General features: G+C 44.0%; 1 protein-coding gene across 1 annotated transcript; it reads right to left on the reverse strand.

Moving 5' to 3' along the window:
- Positions 1-7,584: 7,584 nt before the first annotated feature.
- Positions 7,585-20,509, reverse strand: LOC311115903 (vesicle-trafficking protein SEC22c-like). Its single transcript, XM_084191025.1, has 6 exons — positions 20,333-20,509; positions 15,695-15,888; positions 14,596-14,759; positions 10,681-10,860; positions 10,454-10,572; positions 7,585-10,215 (listed from the first exon to the last, which is right to left on the reverse strand). Exons 2-6 carry the CDS (start codon positions 15,883-15,885, stop codon positions 9,949-9,951), a joined length of 921 nt encoding a protein of 306 aa, XP_084047151.1. The 5' UTR covers positions 15,886-15,888; positions 20,333-20,509; the 3' UTR covers positions 7,585-9,948.
- Positions 20,510-25,345: the final 4,836 nt, after the last annotated feature.

Consider the following 25,345-nt stretch of genomic DNA (forward strand, 5'->3'; position numbering starts at 1 on the left):
GTGCGTACACCGGTCCCTCACTGCGGTGGCGATCGGCGCTCGCCTTTTGTTGACGGATGGCACGCTGCAGATGGACATGGGCAGCGTCCCACGTCTCTTCCGAGCGCCGAATCCACTCGTCCACCGCAGGGGCCTCGATCTGGCTCTCGTGCCACGGTGCCAGGACCGGCTGATAACCTAAAACACACTGGAAAGGTGTTAAGTTGGTGGAGGAGTGGCGGAGCGAGTTCTGGGCCATCTCTGCCCAGGGGATGAACCTCGACCACTCCTCCGGCCGGTCCCGGCAATAGGACCTCAAAAACCTACCCACATCCTGGTTGACACGTTCCACCTGCCCATTACTCTCTGGGTGGTACCCCGAGGTAAGGCTTACCGAGACCCCCAACCGTTCCATGAACGCTCCCCAAACTCTGGAAGTGAACTGGGGACCTCGGTCAGACACAATATCCTCGGGGACCCCATAGTGCCGGAACACATGGGTAAAGAGGGCCTCAGCGGTTTGTAGGGCAGTAGGGAGACCCGGCATGGGAAGGAGACGACAGGCCTTGGAAAACCGATCCACAACGACCAATATGGTGGTATTCCCCTGGGAGGGGGGTAGGTCAGTTACGAAATCCACCGATAGGTGGGACCATGGTCGTTGTGGAACGGGCAGGGGATGTAGCTTACCCCTGGGCAAATGTCTAGGCGCCTTACACTGGGCACACACCGAGCAGAAGGAGACATAAACCCTCACATCCCTAGCTAACGTTGGCCACCAGTATTTCATGCTAAGACAGTGCACGGTCCGGCCAATACCTGGATGTCCAGAGGAGGGTGATGTATGAGCCCAATAAATAAGACGATCACGGACCTCGAGCGGAACGTACGTCCGCCCCACAGGACACTCGGGGGGAGTAGGGTCGGTACGCAGTGCCCGCTCGATTTCCGTATCGACCTCCCATACTACCGGAGCCACCAAACAAGATTCCGGCAATATGGAAGTAGGCTCGTTGGACCTCTCCTCCGTGTCATACCGCCGGGACAGGGCGTCTGCCTTACCATTCTGGGACCCTGGGATGTATGTGATCTTAAAAACAAACCGGGTTAGGAACATGTTCCACCTAGCCTGACGAGGGTTCAATCTCCTAGCTGCCCGGATGTACTCCAGGTTACGGTGATCAGTCAGAATGAGGAAAGGGTGTTGAGCCCCCTCAAGCCAATGCCTCCACACCTTTAGGGCTTGGACTACGGCTAACAGCTCCCTGTCCCCAACATCATAGTTGCGCTCCGCCGAGCTGAGCTTCTTCGAGTAGAAAGCACAGGGGCGGAGTTTAGGTGGCGCGCCAGACCGTTGTGACAGGACTGCCCCAATACCGGTCTCGGACGCGTCTACCTCAACCTGGAATGGTAAAGAGGGATCCGGATGCGCCAGCACCGGAGCCGAGGTGAACAGGTTCTTAAGTTTGACAAATGCCCTGTCCGCCTCAGCCGACCACCGCAAACGAACCGGACCCCCCTTTAACAGGGACGTAATGGGAGCTGCAACCTGTCCAAAACCCCGAATAAACCTCCGGTAGTAATTAGCAAAACCCAAGAACTGCTGCACCTCTTTTACAGTGGTTGGAGTTTGCCAATTACGCACGGCCGATACCCGGTCTACCTCTATCTCCACACCAGACGCGGACAACCGATAACCCAAAAAGGAGACGGACTCCTGGAAGAACAGGCATTTCTCTGCCTTGACATACAAGTCATGCTCCAACAGTCTTCTCAACACTCGGCGCACCTGGGCTACATGCTCGGCTCGAGTGGCAGAGTACACTAGGATGTCGTCGATGTAAACTACTACCCCCTGCCCATGCATGTCCCGGAAAATCTCGTCAACAAAGGATTGGAAGACTGACGGAGCATTCATTAACCCGTATGGCATGACGAGATACTCGTAATGACCCGAGGTGGTGCTAAATGCTGTCTTCCATTCATCCCCCTCCCTAATGCGCACCAGATTGTACGCGCTCCTGAGATCCAACTTTGTGAAGAATCGCGCTCCGCGTAATGACTCCGTCATATTCGCAATCAGTGGAAGTGGGTAGCTGTATTTAACTGTGATCTGATTGAGACTACGATAATCAATACACGGGCGCAATCCCCCGTCCTTCTTCTTCACAAAGAAGAAACTCGAGGAGACTGGGGAAGTAGAGGACCGTATGTATCCCTGTGCCAAGGACTCGGCTATGTATGTCTCCATAGCCGCTGTCTCCTCTTGAGACAGGGGATACACATGACTCCGTGGAAGAGCCGCTCCTGTTTGGAGATTTATCGCACAGTCCCCCTGTCTATGAGGAGGTAGCCGTGTTGCCCTCGATTTGCTAAACACGAGTGCTAAATCCTCATACTCGGGGGGAATGCGCAGTGCGGGCACTTGGTTCGGACTCTCTACCGAGGTCGCCCCTACGGAAACACCTAGACATCTCCCTACACACTGAGCAGACCACTCCATAAGAGCCCTCTGTTGCCACGCTATGGTAGGATCATGGGTGCTTAACCAGGGAAGGCCCAACACCACGGGGTACGCAGGAGAGTCAATCAGATAAAACTGAATGATCTCCTCATGACCCCCCTGCGTCGTCATCGTCAGTGGTGCTGTGACCTCCCTGATCAGGCCCGACCCCAACGGCCGGCTGTCTAATGCGTGGACAGGAAATGGATCGTCTACCGGCCGAAGGGGAATCCCTAACCTACTACAAAATGCCCGATCAATAAAGTTCCCAGCTGCGCCTGAATCTACTAGCGCCTTATGCTGGGAATGAGGTGCCACCTGTGGAAACCTCACAGGAATACTCATGTGACCAACAGAGAGCTCTGGGTGAGTGGGGCGCCTACTCACCTGAAATGACTCCCCAGTGCGTGGCCTGTTGTCACCCCTCCCAGGAGACCCTCCCCAGCACCTGGCCGCAGTGTGTCCTCCACGACCGCAGGTGGTGCAGGGGATGGCCCCCCTCGGGTTCCCTCTCCTCCTCTCTCTAGCGCCAGCACCCCCTAGCTCCATGGGAATCGGCTCGGGGGTGCTGGAGGGTGGACTGGACGACCCCCACTCGGGACGTCCGCGGGTAGCCAGCAGGGTATCCAGACGGATGGAAATGTCCACCAACTGGTCAAACGACAGGTTGGTGTCCCTGCAGGCCAGCTCCCTACGAACGTCCTCTCGTAGACTACACCGGTACTGGTCGATGAGGGCCCTCTCATTCCACCCCGCATCCGCCGCTAGTGTCCGGAACTCCAGTGCGAACTCCTGTGCGCTCCTCTTCCCCTGTCGGAGGTGGAATAGACGCTCTCCCGCCGCTTTCCCCTCAGGGGGATGATCGAAGACAGCCCTGAAGCGGCGGGAGAACTCCGCGTAGGTGATGGTAGCGGCGTCTATTCCCCTCCATTCGGCGTTGGCCCACTCCAACGCCTTGCCGGAGAGACAGGAGATGAGGGCGGAGACGCTCTCGTATCCCGAGGGCGCCGGGTGTATGGTGGCAAGGTAAAGTTCTACCTGCAGGAGGAATCCCTGACACCCGGCTGTAGAACCGTCATATGCCCTCGGGAGTGAGAGCCGAATGACACTGGGTTCCGGTACTGAGAGAGGAGGACTGGCCGTTGGTGATGCGATGTTGTAAGGGTCCTTGGCCACCTCAGAGTTCACCAATCGGCGCAGAGCGTTGGACACCTCGTCCATGGTGGTCCCGAGTTGCCGGATCATGGCGTCCTGGAAGTTGATCCGGTCCAGCAGGGATTCGGGTGCCGCCGCTGTTCCTGCTGACTCCATGATGGTGTGTTGTTCTGTCACTATTCCGTCGTGGATGTGGTGGAGGAGTCAAGCGCAGGAAACAGAGGTTAAGTCCAACAAGACTTTTAATAGTCTCAAAAACAAGCGAACAAACCCCGACCTCGAAAACACGAAGTGGCGAGGGAAAATTACGCACACGCGTAAAACACTAAACATGGAAAAATGACACGGAAAACAAACACGTATCATAAACACGGTGGCAACAGAATAACAACACACAAATACCCTAGATCACAACACGGAACTTATAAGACACGTAATCAACTCCCAAACAGACACAGGTGTGACAGACAGACAAAAGCAATCAAACACAGAAACATAGAGCGGTGGCAGCTAGTACTCCGGGGACGGCGAACGCCGAAGCCTGCCCGAACCAGGAGGAGGAGCAGCCTCGGCCGAAACCGTGACAATCATAGGTACACGTCAACTATGACAGACAAAATGAGAAAAAATGTTCCAGAAAATCACATTGTAGGATTTTTAATGAATTTATTTGCAAATTATGGTGGAAAATAAGTATTTGGTCAATAACAAAATGTTCTCAATACTTTGTTATATACCCTTTGTTGGCAATGACACAGGTCAAACGTTTTCTGTAAGTCTTCACATGGTTTTCACACACTGTTGCTGGTATTTTGGCCCATTCCTCCATGCAGATCTCCTCTAGAGCAGTGATGTTTTGGGGCTGTCGCTGGGCAACACAGACTTTCAACTCCTTCCAAATATTTTCTATGGGGTTGAGATCTGGAGACTGGCTAGGCCACTCCAGGACCTTGAAATGCTTCTTACGAAGCCACTCCTTCGTTGCCCGGGCAGTGTGTTTGGGATCATTGTCATGCTGAAAGACCCAGCCACGTTTCATCTTCAATGCCCTTGCTGATGGAAGGAGGTTTTCACTCAAAATCTCACGATACATGGCCCCATTAATTATTTCCTTTACACGGATCAGTCGTCCTAGTCCCTTTGCAGAAAAACAGCCCCAAAGCATGATGTTTCCACCCCCATGCTTCACAGTAGATATGGTGTTCTTTGGATGCAACTCAGCATTCTTTGTCCTCCAAACACGACGAGTTGAGTTTTTACCAAAAAGTTATATTTTGGTTTCATCTGACCATATGACATTCTCCCAATCCTCTTCTGGATCATCCAAATGCACTCTAGCAAACTTCAGACGGGCCTGGACATGTACTGGCTTAAGCAGGGGGACATGTCTGGCACTGCAGGATTTGAGTCCCTGGCGGCGTAGTGTGTTACTGATGGTAGGCTTTGTTACTTTGGTCCCAGCTCTCTGCAGGTCATTCACTAGGTCCCCCCGTGTGGTTCTGGGATTTTTGCTCACCGTTCTTGTGATCATTTTGACCCCACGGGGTGAGATCTTGCGTGGAGCCCCAGATCGAGGGAGATTATCAGTGGTCTTGTATGTCTTCCATTTCCTAATAATTGCTCCCACAGTTGATTTCTTCAAACCAAGCTGCTTAACTATTGCAGATTCAGTCTTCCCAGCCTGGTGCAGGTCTACAATTTTGTTTCTGGTGTCCTTTGACAGCTCTTTGGTCTTGGCCATAGTGGAGTTTGGAGTGTGACTGTTTGAGGTTGTGGACAGGTGTATTTTATGCTGATAACAAGTTCAAACAGGTGCCATTAATACAGGTAACGAGTGGAGGACAGAGGAGCCTCTTAAAGAATACGTTACAGGTCTGTGAGAGCCAGAAATCTTGCTTGTTTGTAGGTGACCAAATACTTATTTTCCACCATAATTTGCAAATAAATTCATTAAAAATCCTACAATGTGATTTTCTGGATATTTTTTTCTCATTTTGTCTGTCATAGTTGACGTGTACCTATGATGAAAATTACAGGCCTCTCTCATCTTTTTATGTGGGAGAACTTGCACAATTGGTGGCTGACTAAATACTTTTTTTCCCCACTGTAGCTACAACGTGTTATTCAGTTAGCTACAACGTGTTCTTCAGTTAGCTACATACTGGATGAATGAGGCAAACGTGTTCTTCAGTTAGCTACAACGTGTTCTTCAGTTAGCTACAACATGTTATTCAGTTAGCTACATACAGTGGGGAAAACAAGTATTTAGTCAGCCACCAATTGTGCAAGTTCTCCCACTTAAAAATATGAGAGAGGCCTGTAATTTTCATCATAGGTCCACGTCAACTATGACAGACAAAATTAGAATTTTCTTTCCAGAAAATCACATTGTAGGATTTTTTATGAATTTATTTTCAAATTATGGTGGAAAATAAGTATTTGGTCAATAACAAAAGTTTCTCAATACTTTGTTATATACCCTTTGTTGGCAATGACACAGGTCAAACGTTTTCTGTAAGTCTTCACAAGGTTTTCACACACTGTTGCTGGTATTTTGGCCCATTCCTCCATGCAGATCTCCTCTAGAGCAGTGATGTTTTGGGGCTGTCGCTGGGCAACACAGACTTTCAACTCCCTCCAAAGATTTTCTATGGGGTTGAGATCTGGAGACTGGCTAGGCCACTCCAGGACCTTGAAATGCTTCTTACGAAGCCACTCCTTCGTTGCCCGGGCGGTGTGTTTGGGATCATTGTCATGCTGAAAGACCCACTCAAAATCTCACGATACATGGCCCCATTCATTCTTTCCTTTACACGGATCAGTCGTCCTGGTCCCTTTGCAGAAAAACAGCCCCAAAGCATGATGTTTCCACCCCCATGCTTCACAGTAGGTATGGTGTTCTTTGGATGCAACTCAGCATTCTTTGTCCTCCAAACACGACAAGTTGAGTTTTTACCAAAAAGTTATATTTTGGTTTCATCTGACCATATGACATTCTCCCAATCCTCTTCTGGATCATCCAAATGCACTCTAGCAAACTTCAGACGGGCCAGGACATGTACTGGCTTAAGCAGGGGGACACGTCTGGCACTGCAGGATTTGAGTCCCTGGTGGCGTAGTGTGTTACTGATGGTAGGCTTTGTTACTTTGGTCCCAGCTCTCTGCAGGTCATTCACTAGGTCCCCCTGTGTGGTTCTGGGATTTTTGCTCACCGTTCTTGTGATCATTTTGACCCCACGGGGTGAGATCTTGCGTGGAGCCCCAGATCGAGGGAGATTATCAGTGGTCTTGTATGTCTTCCATTTCCTAATAATTGCTCCCACAGTTGATTTCTTCAAACCAAGCTGCTTAACTATTGCAGATTCAGTCTTCCCAGCCTGGTGCAGGTCTACAATTTTGTTTCTGGTGTCCTTTGACAGCTCTTTGGTCTTGGCCATAGTGGAGTTTGGAGTGTGACTGTTTGAGGTTGTGGACAGGTGTCTTTTATACTGATAACAAGTTCAAACAGGTGCCATTAATACAGGTAACGAGTGGAGGACAGAGGAGCCTCTTAAAGAAGAAGTTACAGGTCTGTGAGAGCCAGAAATCTTGCTTGTTTGTAGGTGACCAAATACTTATTTTCCACCATAATTTGCAAATAAATTCATTAAAAATCCTACAATGTGATTTTCTGGGAAAAAAATTCTCAATTTGTCTGTGATAGTTGACGTGTACCTATGATGAAAATTACAGGCCTCTCTCATCTTTTTAAGTGGGAGAATTTGCACAATTGGTGGCTGACTAAATACTTTTTTCCCCACTGTACTGGATGTTGTTCATAACAAAGCACTGAAGAGTTCATAAGACAGAAGGATTCGAACATCGTTTTGGTTTGAAATGTCACACTTCAGAACGTTTATGGCAACAATCACCAACATTTAATTTGGTCAACTTGATTCAGATTAATGCACCTTTTAGACAGTTGTTTATTTTACTTTAGAAAATCTGGACACTGAAATAGAAACCACACAATAGGTAAACCATGTTAACAGGTCTCTCTAGTCAATACAAACCACACAATAGGTCAACCATGTTAACAGGTCTCTCTAGTCAATACAAACCACACAATAGGTAAACCATGTTAACAGGTCTCTCTAGTCAATACAAACCACACAATAGGTCAACCATGTGTTAATACAGGTCTCTAGTCAATTTCGATTATGAAAGACACACCCAACACTTTGAAAAGGAGGGTCTGAATGTTACCCCTTGTAGACTGTCCTATATGACTGAAAGGTTAAGATGCTTGCTCTCCCACTTCAATCGGGCCATTTAAGGAAACTGTAAAGGACTCCTTGACATTAAAGCAGCCATCAATACACAGAACAAAACTCATACAAAAAATTAATTCAACATATTGGTCTATCAATTACAGCAGCTTAACCTGAAGGGGTTCAGTAGTTAACATTAAACTAAATCCAAACTCATTGATCTTGGAACTAAAACTAGTGAACATTCCATTACCAGGTGCTTGAGGAACACGTTAATATCTACATATCTATCCCCAAGCTTTGTGTTCTGTGTGGATTTCACACGTTAATATCTACATATCTATCCCCAAGCTTTGTGTTCTGTGTGGATTTCACACGTTAATATCTACATATCTATCCCCAAGCTTTGTGTTCTGTGTGTAGAGTAGAGTGGGTTTGAATCTTCAATTCACAATTTGTATTAAAACTTTCAATCATAGAAAAAGCAGTAAAGAGATTCTTCCAATCACGTCTTTTCAGATCAAAAATATCTGTTCAAATAAATTATATCACAGATTATATTTCTTATTCACTAGATTACTACACACTGTAAAAATATGAAGAGGAACCTTAGACTTGAGGAGACATGAGAAATATCGCAGAGACAAGGCATCAAAATCACACATCTATAGAAGAATCTATCTTATCTATCATTTTAGGGTTACAAAATGCAACATACACTCTCACTACATTATTACGGTGTCACAAAATCTATTTTAACTATAATATATTTGTTCGTGTATTAATTATAACTTATGATATGTTTTAGATATAGAATCAAAAATGAAACAATAACCACATTGTTACCAAGCAACATAGTATTACCAACACTATAAGTATGTAGCCTTCTTGAACAACAAAATATATACATTATAGTGCCAAATAATATAATACCTTACTTGGCCCTGTAAACTATAAAACATATCAACTCCTCAATACTGACCACTATGAAGAGGAATAACAACTCCTAGTGTTGCAGGTTGTAAAACTTGAGAGGGACCTCCTTCTCGGGAAGCTTTCTGCATAATATGCCATTTAGCAGACACTTTTATCCAAAGCGACTTACAGTCATGCGTGCATACATTTTTGTGTATAGGTGGTCCCGGGGATCGAACCCACTTCCTTGGCGTTACAAGCGCCGTGCTCTACCAGCTGAGCTACAGAGGACCACATGGTAGGTTTGTACACTGCAAATTGTCCGCAAGCAGCTCAAACAGATAGTATTTTACAAAAACATATATTTTTTAGAACATTGATTACATCTTACAGATTCTTACTGTAAACACCATAGGTTACCACAAACAAAGAAAATACTTTGGTGAGACACTTGGATTCGTCAATTCTACAGACGCAAAAATATACCTTGTGTACAAGAGAAAGAAAGTACAGTACATTTCCTATTCTAGTGAGACTAGCTGCATTTAGACCCTGGAGAATCAGACTGATGGTTGATTATTACTTACTGAGCTGCAGCAGTGGTCTGTTGGACAATGAGTGTTTTTTTTTTACATCACTGATGATCTAACCTCAATTACCTCGTCAAATGTAGACCTACTGGCTGACTGGCTCTAGTCGAACATCACACGGACGTCCTTTAATAAGTCCATAGCCCGTCAGTATTACAAATTCATATAATTCAAGTGATTTGCTCAAAACTATTGTCTTCATCTGGAATTCATTTCTAAAAGAAGATTTGAGGACCATCCAACATTCCCCCTGTGGTTAGGACCCCCTCTAGTTAGGACCTCCTCTAGTTAGGACCTCCTCTAGTTAGGACCCCCTCTAGTTAGGACCTCCTCTATTCCTCCAACCTGCCTGGGACGCTACGGCAACTAAACATGGAAATAAATCAACATAAATGATCCTTATACAAACAAAACAATGATATTTTCTCTCATTAAAACAGGTCCCACCGGACATGATAGAAGACCTCTATCTGGGTCGGTTGGATCCTCTTCCTCCCCTACTGGCCTGGACTTTGCCTACAGTAGTTGCGCCACGCACTAAATGGCCCCCCCTCCCTCACACCCCGCAGTCACTGGTTCTGTCCTGTAGTTTCCTGTTGAGGGTGAGGAGGGTGACGAGGACGGCAACCGCAAGGTGGAACAGCAGCTGCCAGACATTCCTCAGCCCAAACAGGAAGCAGTTAGATACCACAACCACACTCAGCAGTACCAGGCACTTGACCCTCTTCAGAGAAGAGTGGAACAGGTATAGGTGACACTGACCAACACAGCACAGGAACGCCAGCAGAAACGCCACCACGTTCCAGATTCCTTCATAATCATCCTGTAGCAAAGAAAAGGACATCAGAACAGTGTTGGCTCCTGAATTCAGTAGATCTTTATGAGCAGAATATAAGACATTATCAGCCAAGATAAATTGGACCTGGCTAAATAGAATAGTCTACCTGGAAGGTGTCTTCTATATGGTTAACAGAATAGTCTACCTGGAAGGTGTCTTCTATATGGTTAACAGAATAGTCTACCTGGAAGGTGTCTTCTATATGGTTAACAGAATAGTCTACCTGGAAGGTGTGCTCTATGAGGTGAACTCCCCTGATGAGGTTCAGAGAAGAACACATGATGTTGAGGACCAGTGAGAGGATTCCTGGGACGGTCACCGGCTCCAACCTCTGGATCTGACCTGGAAGACCGATCCAACACAACACAGGATCAAGCAACGTCTAACTGAAGTAACAGTGCAACGTTGATCTGTGGTTAGAGGCAACGTCCTCCTCCTCCTGATTCTTACCGGATTCAGAAAATTTTTCCGCGTAGCCATTGGCAGACCCGTTGGTAAGCTCCACCTCCTCCAGGGTGAGGATCTGCAAGGGGCGTGTTTTCAGATCCTCCTGTACTTCGGCCAGAGTGACCTCCAGCGCTGGACCACCCTTCCAGTTATACTGCTGCTGCAGCCACGCTATGCTGTTGTCTATAATATAATATAATATAATATTAACCCTTCCAGTTATACTGCTGCTGCAGCCACGCTATGCTGTTGTCTATAATATAATATAATATAATATAATATTAACCCTTCCAGTTATACTGCTGCTGCAGCCACGCTATGCTGTTGTCTATAATATAATATAATATAATATTAACCCTTCCAGTTATACTGCTGCTGCAGCCACGCTATGCTGTTGTCTATAATATAATATAATATAATATTAACCCTTCCAGTTATACTGCTGATGCAGCCACGCTATGCTGTTGTCTATAATATAATATAATATTAACCCTTCCAGTTATACTGCTGCTGCAGCCACGCTATGCTGTTGCCTATAATATAATATAATATTAACCCTTCCAGTTATACTGCTGCTGCAGCCACGCTATGCTGTTGTCTATAATATAATATAATATTAACCCTTCCAGTTATACTGCTGCTGCAGCCACGCTATGCTGTTGTCTATAATATAATATAATATAATATTAACCCTTCCAGTTATACTGCTGCTGCAGCCACACTATGCTGTTGTCTATAATATAATATAATATAAACCCTTCCAGTTATACTGCTGCTGCAGCCACGCTATGCTGTTGTCTATAATATAATATAATATTAACCCTTCCAGTTATACTGCTGCTGCAGCCACGCTATGCTGTTGTCTATAATATAATATAATATTAACCCTTCCAGTTATACTGCTGCTGCAGCCATGCTATGCTGTTGTCTATAATATAATATAATATAATATTAACCCTTCCAGTTATACTCCTGCTGCAGCCACGCTATGCTGTTGTCTATAATATAATATAATATAATATTAACCCTTCCAGTTATACTGCTGCTGCAGCCACGCTATGCTGTTGTCTATAATATAATATAATATAATATAATATTAACCCTTCCAGTTATACTGCTGCTGCAGCCACGCTATGCTGTTGTCTATAATATAATATAATATTAACCCTTCCAGTTATACTGCTGCTGCAGCCACGCTATGCTGTTGTCTATAATATAATATAATATAATATATTAACCCTTCCAGTTATACTGCTGCTGCAGCCACGCTATGCTGTTGTCTATAATATAATATAATATAATATTAACCCTTCCAGTTATACTGCTGCTGCAGCCACGCTATGCTGTTGTCTATAATATAATATAATATAATATTAACCCTTCCAGTTATACTGCTGCTGCAGCCACGCTATGCTGTTGTCTATAATATAATATAATATTAACCCTTCCAGTTATACTGCTGCTGCAGCCACGCTATGCTGTTGTCTATAATATAATATAATATTAACCCTTCCAGTTATACTGCTGCTGCAGCCACGCTATGCTGTTGTCTATAATATAATATAATATTAACCCTTCCAGTTATACTGCTGCTGCAGCCACGCTATGCTGTTGTCTATAATATAATATAATATTAACCCTTCCAGTTATACTGCTGCTGCAGCCACGCTATGCTGTTGTCTATAATATAATATAATATAATATTAACCCTTCCAGTTATACTCCTGCTGCAGCCACGCTATGCTGTTATCTATAATATAATATAATATAATATAATATTAACCCTTCCAGTTATACTGCTACTGCAGCCACGCTATGCTGTTGTCTATAATATAATATAATATTAACCCTTCCAGTTATACTGCTGCTGCAGCCACGCTATGCTGTTGTCTATAATATAATATAATATAATATAATATTAACCCTTCCAGTTATACTGCTGCTGCAGCCACGCTATGCTGTTGTCTATAATATAATATTAACCCTTCCAGTTATACTGCTGCTGCAGCCACGCTATGCTGTTGTCTATAATATAATATAATATAATATTAACCCTTCCAGTTATACTGCTGCTGCAGCCACGCTATGCTGTTGTCTATAATATAATATAATATAATATAATATTAACCCTTCCAGTTATACTGCTGCTGCAGCCACGCTATGCTGTTGTCTATAATATAATATAATATAATATTAACCCTTCCAGTTATACTGCTGCTGCAGCCACGCTGTTGTCTATAATATAATATAATATTAACCCTTCCAGTTATACTGCTGCTGCAGCCACGCTATGCTGTTGTCTATAATATAATATAATATTAACCCTTCCAGTTATACTGCTGCTGCAGCCACGCTATGCTGTTGTCTATAATATAATATAATATAATATTAACCCTTCCAGTTATACTGCTGCTGCAGCCACGCTATGCTGTTGTCTATAATATAATATAATATAATATAATATTAACCCTTCCAGTTATACTGCTGCTGCAGCCACGCTATGCTGTTGTCTATAATATAATATAATATTAACCCTTCCAGTTATACTGCTGCTGCAGCCACGCTATGCTGTTGTCTATAATATAATATAATATATAATATAATATTAACCCTTCCAGTTATACTGCTGCTGCAGCCACTCTATGCTGTTGTCTATAATATAATATAATATAATATTAACCCTTCCAGTTATACTGCTGCTGCAGCCACGCTATGCTGTTGTCTATAATATAATATAATATAATATAATATAATATTAACCCTTCCAGTTATACTGCTGCTGCAGCCACGGTATCCTGTTATCTAATAACCATCAATCACACGATGGTTGTCGTGGTCATGTCGTATGTTATTGTATGTAGTTAAGTATCAGTGACTATTGGTTGTCGTATGTTATTAAGTATCTGGACTCCTGACTACATGACTGCCTCATGGGATCTGTCATGGTTTTAGAACACCAGAGACACGTTCATATTTTGATGACCTACAGATGACCTCATCTGTTCAATACATTTTGATGACCTACAGATGACCTCATCTGTTCAATACATTTTGATGACCTACAGATGACCTCATCTGTTCAATACATTTTGATGACCTACAGATGACCTCATCTGTTCAATACATTTTGATGACATACAGATGACCTCATCTGTTCAATACATTTTGATGTCCTCATCTGTTCAATACATTTTGATGACCTACAGATGACCTCATCTGTTCAATACATTTTGATGACCTACAGATGACCTCATCTGTTCAATACATTTTGATGAACTACAGATGACCTCATCTGTTCAATACATTTTGATGACCTACAGATGACCTCATCTGTTCAATACATTTTGATGACCTACAGATGACCTCATCTGTTCAATACATTTTGATGAACTACAGATGACCTCATCTGTTCAATACATCATAAAATGCTGGCTCTAGGCCAGGGGTAGGCAACACTGGTTTTTGATTTATCCGACCTGGAAGACCAGGTGTGTTGAATTTAGGCAATCACTGAACTGATCAATCAGCTTAGTTGGTCAGGTGTGGTGCCTAGTTGGAACAATATCCTGCAGTACCTGCGGCACTCCAGGAACAGGGTTGCCTACCCCTGCTCTACGCCATCACCTCCACCCTTCTCCTTCTGCTACTCAACCCTCCACCTCCTTTACCTCCACCCATCCCCTCTCACGCCTCTCCTTCCTCCTCCACCCCTCCTCGTCTCCTTCACCCACCCCTCCTCTCTTCACCCACCCCTCTCTCCCTCCTTCCTCTACTCCCTCCACCCCTCTCCCTTCACCCCTACTCCCTCCCCTCCCCCCAGCCCCACTCCTCTCTCCGTCCCCTCCTCTCTCCCTCATACCCCTCCCCTCCTCTCTCCCTCATAACCCTCCCCTTCACTTCCACCCCTCTCCTACACACCGAACTCCAGGAAGGGGTAAGGCCTGGCTGCCAGGGCAACCTTGGCGCTGTCCATATGTGCTGTGAAGTCCCAGCGCAGGTCCTCTAGGAAACAGAAGGCCATGGCTGCAGGGAGGCTGGCGTCACACACGCTCATGTAGGATACGCCCTCACTGGAGAGGAAACTAGAGGAGAGGGAGGTGGAAAGGAGGAGGGGGGTTTAAGTAAACAAACAGCCCACAGCAAGACGTACAACCCTTCACAGAACAGCGCAAACTGGCACGCAGCAGGACAGTTTCTGGCTCCTTTCAAAATGTTGATACTGGTTTCTGATCTGTTCAACCAATTCTGTCTAACGTCAACTCAAATGATCCCTGTTATTCTGTACAGGCTTCCTTCTTTTCACTCTGTCATTTAGGTTAGTATTGTGGAGTAACTACAATGTTGTTGATCCATCCTCAGTTTTCTCCTATCACAGCCATTCAACTCTTAACTGTTTTAAAGTCACCATTGGCCTCATGGTGAAATCCCTGAGCGGTTTCCTTTCTCACCAGCAACTGAGTTAGGAAGGAAGCTTGTATCTCTGTAGTGACTGGGGGTATTGATACACCATCCAAAGTGTAATTAATAACTTCACCATGCTCAAAGGGATATTCAATGTCTGCTTTTTATTTTTTTACATCTACCAATAGATCCCCTTCTTTGCAAGGCATTGGAAAACCTCCCTGGTATTTGTGGTTGAATCTGTGTTTGAAATTCACTGCTCGACTGAGGGACCTTACAAATAACGGTATGTGTGGTACAAAGGTGAGGTAGTCATTCAAAAGTCATGTTAAACACTATTATTGCACACAAAGTGAGTCCATGCAACTTATTCTGGGACTTGTTAAGCACATCACTCCTCCTAAACTTACTTAAGGTTGCCATAACAAAGGGGTTGAATACTTTTTCATTCAAGACATTTCAGCTTTGAATTAATTGCTAAAAAAATTGATAATTCAGGCTGTAACAACAAAATGTGGAAAAAGTTAAAGGGGTGTGAATACTTTCTGAAGTGTCCTTACTATATACACACAACTCAGGTATAGTATATACTATACATAATATCTATCTATCTTACTATATATTGAGGTCATGGCCCTTGACCGCCCCTCTGTCGGGGAACAGGCTGAGGGTCTTGGAGATGGTCCGTAGCTGCTGCTTCTTCTCCTGCAGCTCTGGGTTGTGTTGGAAGTCAGTGGAGGCTGAGAGGGGCAGACCATCCCTGACCCGCACCACCAGGGCAAACAGGATCAGAGACATGGTCCACATAGCCTGCAACCACAAAACACAGGAAACATTTAACACAGCGCAATACAAAATACAACACAACAGAGGACAGGACATGACATGACAGGACAGGACAGGAGACTCAGAGAATCAATACAACTGAGTCACATCTGGTATAAGTCAGTACCGCAGTCAGGGGTGTATTCATTAGGAACCAAACGCAAGCAAACGGAACTAAAGAGGGAGGGACTTACATAAATCTGTCCAATAGAAATGAGGTTCTATTATGCCCCAGTTGTCAGTCACTAGGTGGTGCATCAGCTCAGTGGTAGCAGGCTAACAGTTAGCTAGCTAGTGTAATACATGGCAGAATGATGGCAAATGCATCTACAATCTCTAGATGATGGTTTCAAACATTACGAATCCTGTTTAACAATTCTTACAAGGTGATGCTGATGAGTAAGGCAAGGGGTCTCTGCCCCCTTTTGAACTCATTTGTGCATTTTTTAAACACCCGTAACTGCCATTTCTTGTGATCTAGAGTCTTAAAACTATCAAGTAAAACATGTAAATAAACATGATTTAGGGAAAACCCTGTAATATTTCCTTGTTACCCTAACTTAGCTAGCTAACAGTAGGGACGTCAAAGGTTCAGTATAATTACATCAACGTTCCAAATCGCTGGTAGTACGTTCGAGATTTCTACGACCTGAAGCAAGCACACAATGCATACCTGCCGAGCTTGTGCACGTGTTTTAGGCTAGGGCGGTATCCAGATTTTCGTATCTCGGGATTTACGCCCCCAAAAATTCACCAAAAAAGCCCACTGAGCATCTTTTACCAGAATGCTAACAAAATTAGCACAAGTACAAGCGAATGTCCATGGAGGCTGCTAGCTAAATATGCTAAAGACCGCAAACGGGAAAAAATATATAATTGCAAAGATAGGCTGTCCAGCTCATACAGTTCTACATATGTAGGTAGGAGCTACCGAATGGCATGTTGGGTAAGTTTGGACATTTACAAGTCACATGAAGGTGCTGGCCCTGGGACAGCATGTCTACACCCGGTGTCTGGAGTCGCTAGGGCAACAGGTCTGCCTGCTCTGAGAAGATAGGGGAGGAGCCTAGGGAGTCGCTAGGGCAACAGGTCTGCCTGCTCTGAGAAGATAGGGGAGGAGCCTAGGGAGTCGCTAGGGCAACAGGTCTGCCTGCTCTGAGAAGATAGGGGAGGAGCCTAGGGAGTCGCTAGGGCAACAGGTCTGCCTGCTCTGAGAAGATAGGAGAAACAACAAGGAAATCAAGATATCATCCGAAGGGCTTCGACTTCTCAAACACAACGATGCCCAGTCACCTTATTAATTCAGCCACTCACTAGAAAGTTCCATTTAGGGGTTGCAGAATGCTTTGTTTTTCACGCAGGAAAAAATAAGTATCTTGCTGCGTTTTGTAAATGCAGATCTAAATATGGTTCTTATTGTCATTTCTGCTTCAGACTAATTCTGTGCTTCAGTAGCACTTCTCCACTCTGAGAATTCAGGAACTGCCTCTAACTGATCTGTAGCTTTTTTCCTCAGGTACTTTTCTCAGTGTAGACAGTCTACTTTTCTCCATCAAATTCAAGATTAATTTGAGGCAAAACATTAGGAAATGTAGCTGGCTACATTATTTCTATGATAAACAGAAATATGTTGGCTATGCATAGTTTTAGCAGAAAATACCTTGCTTTTTAATTGTACGCCCATTTAGCCTACTTGCCTACTTGTGTGGCTGCCTAGTTGGTTAGCTTTAGCTACCTGTAGATTCATGCAGGGTAGTAATGTTATGAGTTGGGATTATGGTTCATTGTTTAGCTAGCTAGGTCTTTTTTTGTTGTTGGTACTTTCACACCTTTTTCTCCCCAATTTCGTGATATCCAATTGGTAGTTACAGTCTTGTCCTATCGCTGCAACTCCCCTACGGACTCGGGAAAGGCATAGGTCGAGAGCAATGCGTCCTCCGAAACACGACCCTGCCAAGCCGCATTGCTTCTTGACACACTGCTCGCTAAACCCAGAAGCTAACCGCACCAATGTGTCAGAGGAAACACCGTCCAGCTGGCGACCGACCATAGTCAGTTTGCAGGCGCCCGGTCCGGCACAAGGAGTCGCTAGAGCGCGATGGGACTTTGAAATTCCGGCCGGCCAAACCCTCCCCTAAACTGGACGACGCTGGGCCAAATGTGCGCCGCCTCATGGGTCTCCCGGTCACGGCCAGCTGTGACACAGCCTGGGATCGAACCCGGGTCTGTAGTGACACTTCAAGCACTGCGATGCAGTCCTGCTGCTGGGTTGTTGCCCTCCTACGGCCTCCTCCACGTCTCCTGATGTACTGGCCTGTCTCCTGGTAGCGCCTCCATGCTCTGGACACTACACTGACAGACACAGCAAACCTTCTTGCCACAGCTCGCATTGATGTGCCATCCTGGATGAGATGCACTACCTGAGCCACTTGTGTGGGTTGTAGACTCCATCTCATGCTACCACTAGAGTGAAAGCACCGCCAGCATTCAAAAAGTGACCAAAACATCAGCCAGGAAGCATAGGAACTGAGAAGTGGTCTGTGGTCACCACCTGCAAAACCAGTCCTTTATTGGGGGTGTCTTGCTAATTGCCTATAATTTCCACCTGTTGTCTATTCCATTTGCACAACAGCATGTGAAATGTATTGTCAATCAGTGTTGCTTCCTAAGTGGACAGTTTGATTTCACAGAAGTGTGATTGACTTGGAGTTACATTGTGTTGTTTAAGTGTTCCCTTTATTTTTTTGAGCAGTGTATATCACCAGTAGTGATTCCAGTCTTCCCGTTATCATTGTCAGAGTGGACACATTGTTTGCAGAGTGCACAACCTATGCTACACTTGTGAGAAACAAGTTTTGATTTATTTAATTCCATTTACGAGTGTTGTCAATTTAGTCATTGTCTTTTGTTTGGAGCGCTCCTGTCAATGTTGAGTAAGGACGCGCACGCATAGAAGTAGGCCTATAGGCTACCTGGCCTGATTATTCATAGAAGTAGGCCTATAGACTACCTGGCCTGATTATTCATAGAAGTAGGTCTATAGTCTACCTGGCCTGCGCTCAAATGTAGGCATATAAATGTGCCCATTTGGGGATCTGATAGTATTTCTGATTGGCTTAACGCACCACCACTAAATGACCTGTGCAGCTTTTCAAAGTAATGTTTTCTTCACCTCAAACAGCAAGCAAACAAAGTCAGTTTTTACATCCATTGAGAATTACAATAGTTCCTCAATGTATTTTTTTTAAAAATATTTCCAGCTCTCTCTCTTTCGATAACAACTCAGCGTGAAAGGGAAAAATGTCATGCTCTGATCCACTAGAAATTTCATAAAATAGGCCTACCTGATTACTTCTTATCCGTGCTTGACTTGGACTGAAATAGGTTCCTGTCCTCATTTTGGGTGCTGGTTCTGTTTACATGTAGGTGCAGGAGCTCCACAATACTTTTGAGCTCTAATTCTATAAGAGGAACAGGAGCTAATATTCTATAAGAGGAACAGGAGCTAATATTCTATAAGAGGAACAGGAGCTCAAGCAGTAGAACATTTGAGGTGCCGGTACTCAGCTCCGGTGTGCTCCTACCCAAGTCAAGCACTGCTTCTTATCCCTTGAGCAAACTCAAATGGCCTACAGCTGTGTCTGTTCTGAGCTCACTGGCGCAGGAAACTCTGAGGGCCCAGAATCTTTTATACAATGTTGCAAGTTCCTTGCAGACAGGCCATGCATAGCCAATGTGATTTATAAGACATTTATTTTTATTAGGATATTTTCTACCTGCAGGCTGCAATGTTTTTATTTGTTGGCTTTATGTAGGCTATTTTTACATAGTTGGCAATGGAAGTTACTTTTTAGGTTTGTATCATTTTCCTTTAGATTTGGATAAACTTTGACAATGATTTTGAGATATGAAGACATAAATTAAACTGTTTCACGAAAATGTGCATATGAAAACCATAACTGGCAAGCAGATCGGTAGAAATGGTAAGATAAATTGGCATTCCACATGAGAAAGGTTAAAATATAATTGTATTCAACATTCTGGCTTGTAGAGGTCGTCAGAGGAAACTTTCCTGATCCAAACGCTCATTTATGCCCGACGTTGAATCCAATGCAATTCAACGTCAGGTGGAGGTTAGCCCTGCCTGCAATTCAACTCCAGACTAAGGTTAGCCCTGCCTGCTAACCGATGGCTACAGTAGATAGCTGAATGCACGTTTCTTACCACACCAAGTGAAATAGGAGTCTAAAAGTAGCAATGTGTTCAGCAGCAAGCCTGACTTTAGTCACAGTGAGTGACTTTAGATGCATAATTATCTTACGAATGCATATCACAAATAAGCCCACTGTGGCGAACATCCACATTGCTTCCTGCAGAGGTTGGCTGGCTAACGACGTTAGCAGCTATCTATTTACTATGTTCACCTTACCTTAACATTCTTCGGTTCATTTTGCTTAGCTCACATTGTTGTGATACAACATGTGAATGAAAGTAGACCCTTTAGTTATGTTTGTCAATTTACTGCACATTGACATATAATTTAAAGTAGACTGTTGCCCAATACTTTGAAAGACCAACTAGCTTTCTTAATATTTCGCTAAGAATTGTGGGAGAAGATGAAAACAAATCTCTTTCCGGGTTCCGCGATTTTTTTTTTTTTTTAAAGAAACAGTAGCTTAATAAACTTCACGGTTAGGGTTGGGACGTCCTGTCCTGTCCTGTCCTGTCCTGTCCCTCACCTCACCTCACCTCACCTCACCTCACCTCACCTCACCTCACCTTCCCTTCCCTTCCCTTCCCTTCCCTTCCCTTCCCTTCCCTTCCCTTCCCTTCCCTTCCCTTCCCTTCCATCACCTTAACCCAGTTTCCCAAACTCGGTCCTGTTGCTTGAAATGAGATGGTCCTTCTCCACTCGCCCGTAGACCCGGCGCCAGAACGATGCAGTTGGACGGCCTTTGATTTGCATAGGCGGGCACCTTTTTTCACCGGACTTCCTATGTTTGCACGCGCTTGCGCGTTCACATTTTCTAAACGGCTGTATTAGTGAAGACCATAGGCAGCTGTTTGGGGAAGCTTACAGTGTATCCTACCGTTTCTACTAATCTGCGTGCCAGTTAGGATTATTTTTATATGCGCATTTTCGTGGAACAGATTCATTTCAATGATAACCTTTTCGTTTCTCAAAATCATTGTCACGTTGTCAATCATAAAAATCAGAAGAAAAATTATAAAAATCTAAAAGTAAAAATGTAACTATGGCAAGAGCACTAGCCTCTGCCATAGGGACACATTGATATAAGGTGATCCATTGGCGGATAAAGAAATGAGAGCGTAGAACTCAGAGATACAGCAGTAGGCCTATAACTTCCATCATCAACTAAGTCAAATGCAAAGGCCTAAAGCCGACGAATAATGTTTTAAATAAAATATCAGGTGAAAATTCCGGTTCTTACAATCACATGAATCTCTCTACTCCGCCTGTCTGCCTCCCATTCTGTCTTGACTTGAACTATTGCTGTAACAAATCATCCCTTAGTCTGGTCAGAAGCTGTCGCTAGCGAACTTGCAACATTGTATCGACTAGCCTATTTCAGGCCCTCCGTTTCTGGTTTTTATGACGTTTCCACTGGATATATGGGATCATCAGATCATGATATTTTACTCTCTCTCTCACCGACACTTGGTGAATATCGAGGCCGGGAGTGTCGGAACGATTTTTCAAATACTGAGGAACTATCATTCGCAATGGACGTACATTTTTTAAAACAAATACTTCCTTGACTTGTGTGAGGCAAAGAAAAATGGAGTGGTGTAGCCTACGTGGTGAGTTAAGACAATCAGAAATCAGCCAAATGGCCACTTTCCTACATATGCATGTGTAACCGGTGCAGCTGTAGCTCTGCAGTGTGTGATTGATTGGGACATCTTAACAACACCATCCACTTATGAGTAAACTCTAAATATAAAACATTATTCATTAACAAAACACTGTGACTCTGTGCTTAAAGGAATCAAACTTTTCTGAAGACGATAGAAAAAGCGAGCCTACCTCTCATAGTGCATCGAAATGATTTGAGCAGGACAAAACGTAAGGACACACTCCCCTATTCCCAGGATGCAGTCATGCATAATAACACATCAACATGCTATATTAATATATGAACCTGGTGAAATTCACAAAGTACTTTAACAACTGTTACACATGCATTCTGTAGAGAGACGCACCATATCTTCGCCACACCCACCTCACTTTCTTCTTGATGCAACATTTTAAATTATACTCAGGACACATTATCTTCACATATTTTAGACGCTTTTCACTGACAGCCGCAATTCAATCAGCTAGACTATTGCCATGCACACTACCCAAATTGCGGGCTTCCCAAACATTTTTACATTTTAGTCATTTAGCAGACGCTCTTATCCAGAGCGACTTACAGTTAGTGCATACATTATTATTATTTGTATGTTATTTTTTCTATAATTTTTCGTTGTTTTGTTCTTTATTTTTATTTATTTTTTATATATATATTTTTATATTTTTCATACTGGCCCCCCGTGGGAATCGAACCCACAACCCTGGCGTTGCAAACACCATGCTCTACCAACTGAGCTACATCCCTAGTGATTTGAACAATCCACAGCAAAACATGTTAAAATAAGTTAATGATCCTCTGTGGCTAAGTCATGCTCTGTCAGTGTTGGTGTGGATGCGTGGAGAGGAGTCAGACGCAGGACGCATAAGCTAAGTCGAACAGGACTTTACTAGATGCACAACCAGTACAAAATAAAGTGCCTCTAACGAGGAGGCAAAACGACAACGCAACACAGTGCGTATTAAAACAATGCCAGAGAACTGCACCGGATACCACCAACAGACAGGAACTAAAATAACACACAACTAACGAACACAACCACAGGAAACTTATAAGGCACATAATCAAGACCAAACGGACACAGGTGTAACAGACAGACCAAACCAAACGAACATCGAAACATTCAACGGTGGCAGCTAGTACTCCGGGGACGAAGAAAGGCCGAAGCCTGCCCGAACAAGGAGGAGGAGCAGCCTCGGCAGATTCCGGGACATGCTCCCTGGTGAAGTATTTTGAATGATTTTATTTAGATAGGAGCAATTATATAATTTTGTCGAAACATCTATTTCCTTTAGGGCAATCCAGCATCCTAACTGTGCACCCGCCAACTTTCCTTTCCAATTCGCAGGCGGCTGAAACCAGACATCTTTATGTAATGACGAGATGCTCATGTCTCCGCCCTAACAATGGGAGGCTTTGACTCAAAGGCGGGAAGGCAGGCGACATCCCGAAAATCGGTCCGGACGGTTTGGTCTATAAACTATTATGGCCCCTATATTGAAAGATGAGACTCTCACTAACAAGATGGTGCAGGAGACTCGTCTGACGTCGGTACAGCCGATCTGCCAACTTCTGTCTGTAGCGTCCCAACCTTTTGGGCTACACACTAATATGACCCTTCTGAGCAAAGGTGAGACTCTCACTAACATGTACATGTCGGTTGTTTTGCTCTAGGACAGGCCTCACAAGACTCATCCGAAGGTCCCCCGGTACCAGTTTAAAAAATGAATGAAATGAATGTAAGTATATATGGAGAATGTTTAGTGGCCAAAATATGGGGTTAAATACATGTACATTGTTTTTTCCTAATATAGGAGAGACACTTCAGAACAAACTTCCTTTTGATATTCTTTTGGGACTGTCTGTTGTTCCATGTAGTGAATCTGTTATTCAATGTGTTTGTATGGGCTAATAGCAGTAAGGACTGTCTGTTGTTCCATGTAGTGAATCTGTTATTCAATGTGTTTGTATGGGCTAATAGCAGTAAGGACTGTCTGTTGTTCCATGTAGTGAATCTGTTATTCAATGTGTTTGTATGGGCTAATAGCAGTAAGGACTATCTGTTGTTCCATGTAGTGAATCTGTTATTCAATGTGTTTGTATGGGCTAATAGCAGTAAGGACTATCTGTTGTTCCATGTAGTGAATCTGTTATTCAATGTGTTTGTATGGGCTAATAGCAGTAAGGACTGTCTGTTGTTCCATGTAGTGAATCTGTTATTCAATGTGTTTGTATGGGCTAATAGCAGTAAGGACTGTCTGTTGTTCCATGTAGTGAATCTGTTATTCAATGTGTTTGTATGGGCTAATAGCAGTAAGGACTATCTGTTGTTCCATGTAGTGAATCTGTTATTCAATGTGTTTGTATGGGCTAATAGCAGTAAGGCCCAAAATAAATGTTCATCAAATAATTGTTGTATATATTTTTTTGATACTTCAACGGGTCTTAAAATTCAAAATCAAATAGCTAAATGATCCTTGGTATGACCTTCTGAAAACAATTCCATGTAGCCTAGTTCGTGCTTGGCTCTGCCCACCTCCTTGCTTGTTCTGCCCACTATGATTCATTTGCTCCATTGGAAACAACAGGCGGTGGTGGAGCTGGAATCAGTTTGGTTTAAGGCTTGTACAGTCATGTGCGTTGCAGAAGAAGAAGCACTGTTTGATTCAGTGAGTGGAGGTGGAATGAGTGGAATGAGTGGAAGGAAGAAGAAAGGGATAGAGGTGGAAATGAGCAGCAGTTTCTTGTGAGATTCATTATTCAATTCTGCATTTTTTTTGGAGAGCCATTTGATGTTACGAAAGATGGTGAAGGATGATGCATTGGGGAAGGTGGAGTTGGTCCAAATGACCAGGAGGGGTTTTGTTCTAATTTCCTGTGTGTCAGAAGAGCAGAAGGAGAAGGCGTTGTGGCTTGTGAAGTTAATGACCACATGAAGTGGAGTAAAAGGTGTTATCTCTGGCATTCTGTTGGACATTGCAACTCAATATCTCATGTTGAAAATTCCAGGAGTAGTTGGTGCGTGTTGCTTGACCCAGTGTTGCAGTACTCGAAACCGTTTTCATGTCCGGTCTCGAGACCACATATTGAGTGTCTCGGTCTTGTCTCGGTGTTGGATACATTTGTACTCGGTCTTCACTCGGTCTCGGACTTTGAGGACTCGTAATTTCTTCCGGAGACCAGCCGAGACCAGCGGAGTGAAAAACTCATAATTATCAGCTTCCATTAAGTCAGCGCATTAAACCGGCCAAATACACTACCAGTCAAAAGTTTGGACACACCTACTCATTCAAGGGTTTTTCTTTATTTTTACTATTTTCTACATTGTAGAATAATAGTGAAGACATCAAAACTATGAAATAACAAATATGGAATCATGTAGTAACCAAAAAAGTGTTAAACAAATCAAAATATATTTTTATATTTGAGATTCTTCAAATAGCCACCCTTTGCCTTGATGACAGCTTTGCACACTCTTGGCATTCTCTCAACCAGCTTCATGAGATAGTTTGTTTTGAAAAACTAAAAACCTGTTTTGAGCCCCACCTGTTTAGCTAAAAAAATTA

This window comes from Coregonus lavaretus, assembly GCF_964263955.1.
Source record: "Coregonus lavaretus genome assembly, contig: HAP1_SCAFFOLD_295, whole genome shotgun sequence".
Lineage (NCBI taxonomy): Eukaryota > Metazoa > Chordata > Actinopteri > Salmoniformes > Salmonidae > Coregonus > Coregonus lavaretus.

What these genes read in the sequence shown, in the direction of transcription:
- LOC311115903 (XM_084191025.1), bottom strand. Translation starts at nt 15,885, where the DNA reads ATGTGGACCATGTCTCTGATCCTGTTTGCCCTGGTGGTGCGGGTCAGG. An exon ending in GGCCATGACCTCAATATATA is followed by an intron (nt 14,760 to 15,694) that starts GTAAGATAGATA and finishes CCTCTCCTCTAG; the next exon opens with TTTCCTCTCCAGTGAGGGCG. An exon ending in TCATAGAGCACACCTTCCAG is followed by an intron (nt 10,216 to 10,453) that starts GTAGACTATTCT and finishes TCTTTGCTACAG; the next exon opens with GATGATTATGAAGGAATCTG.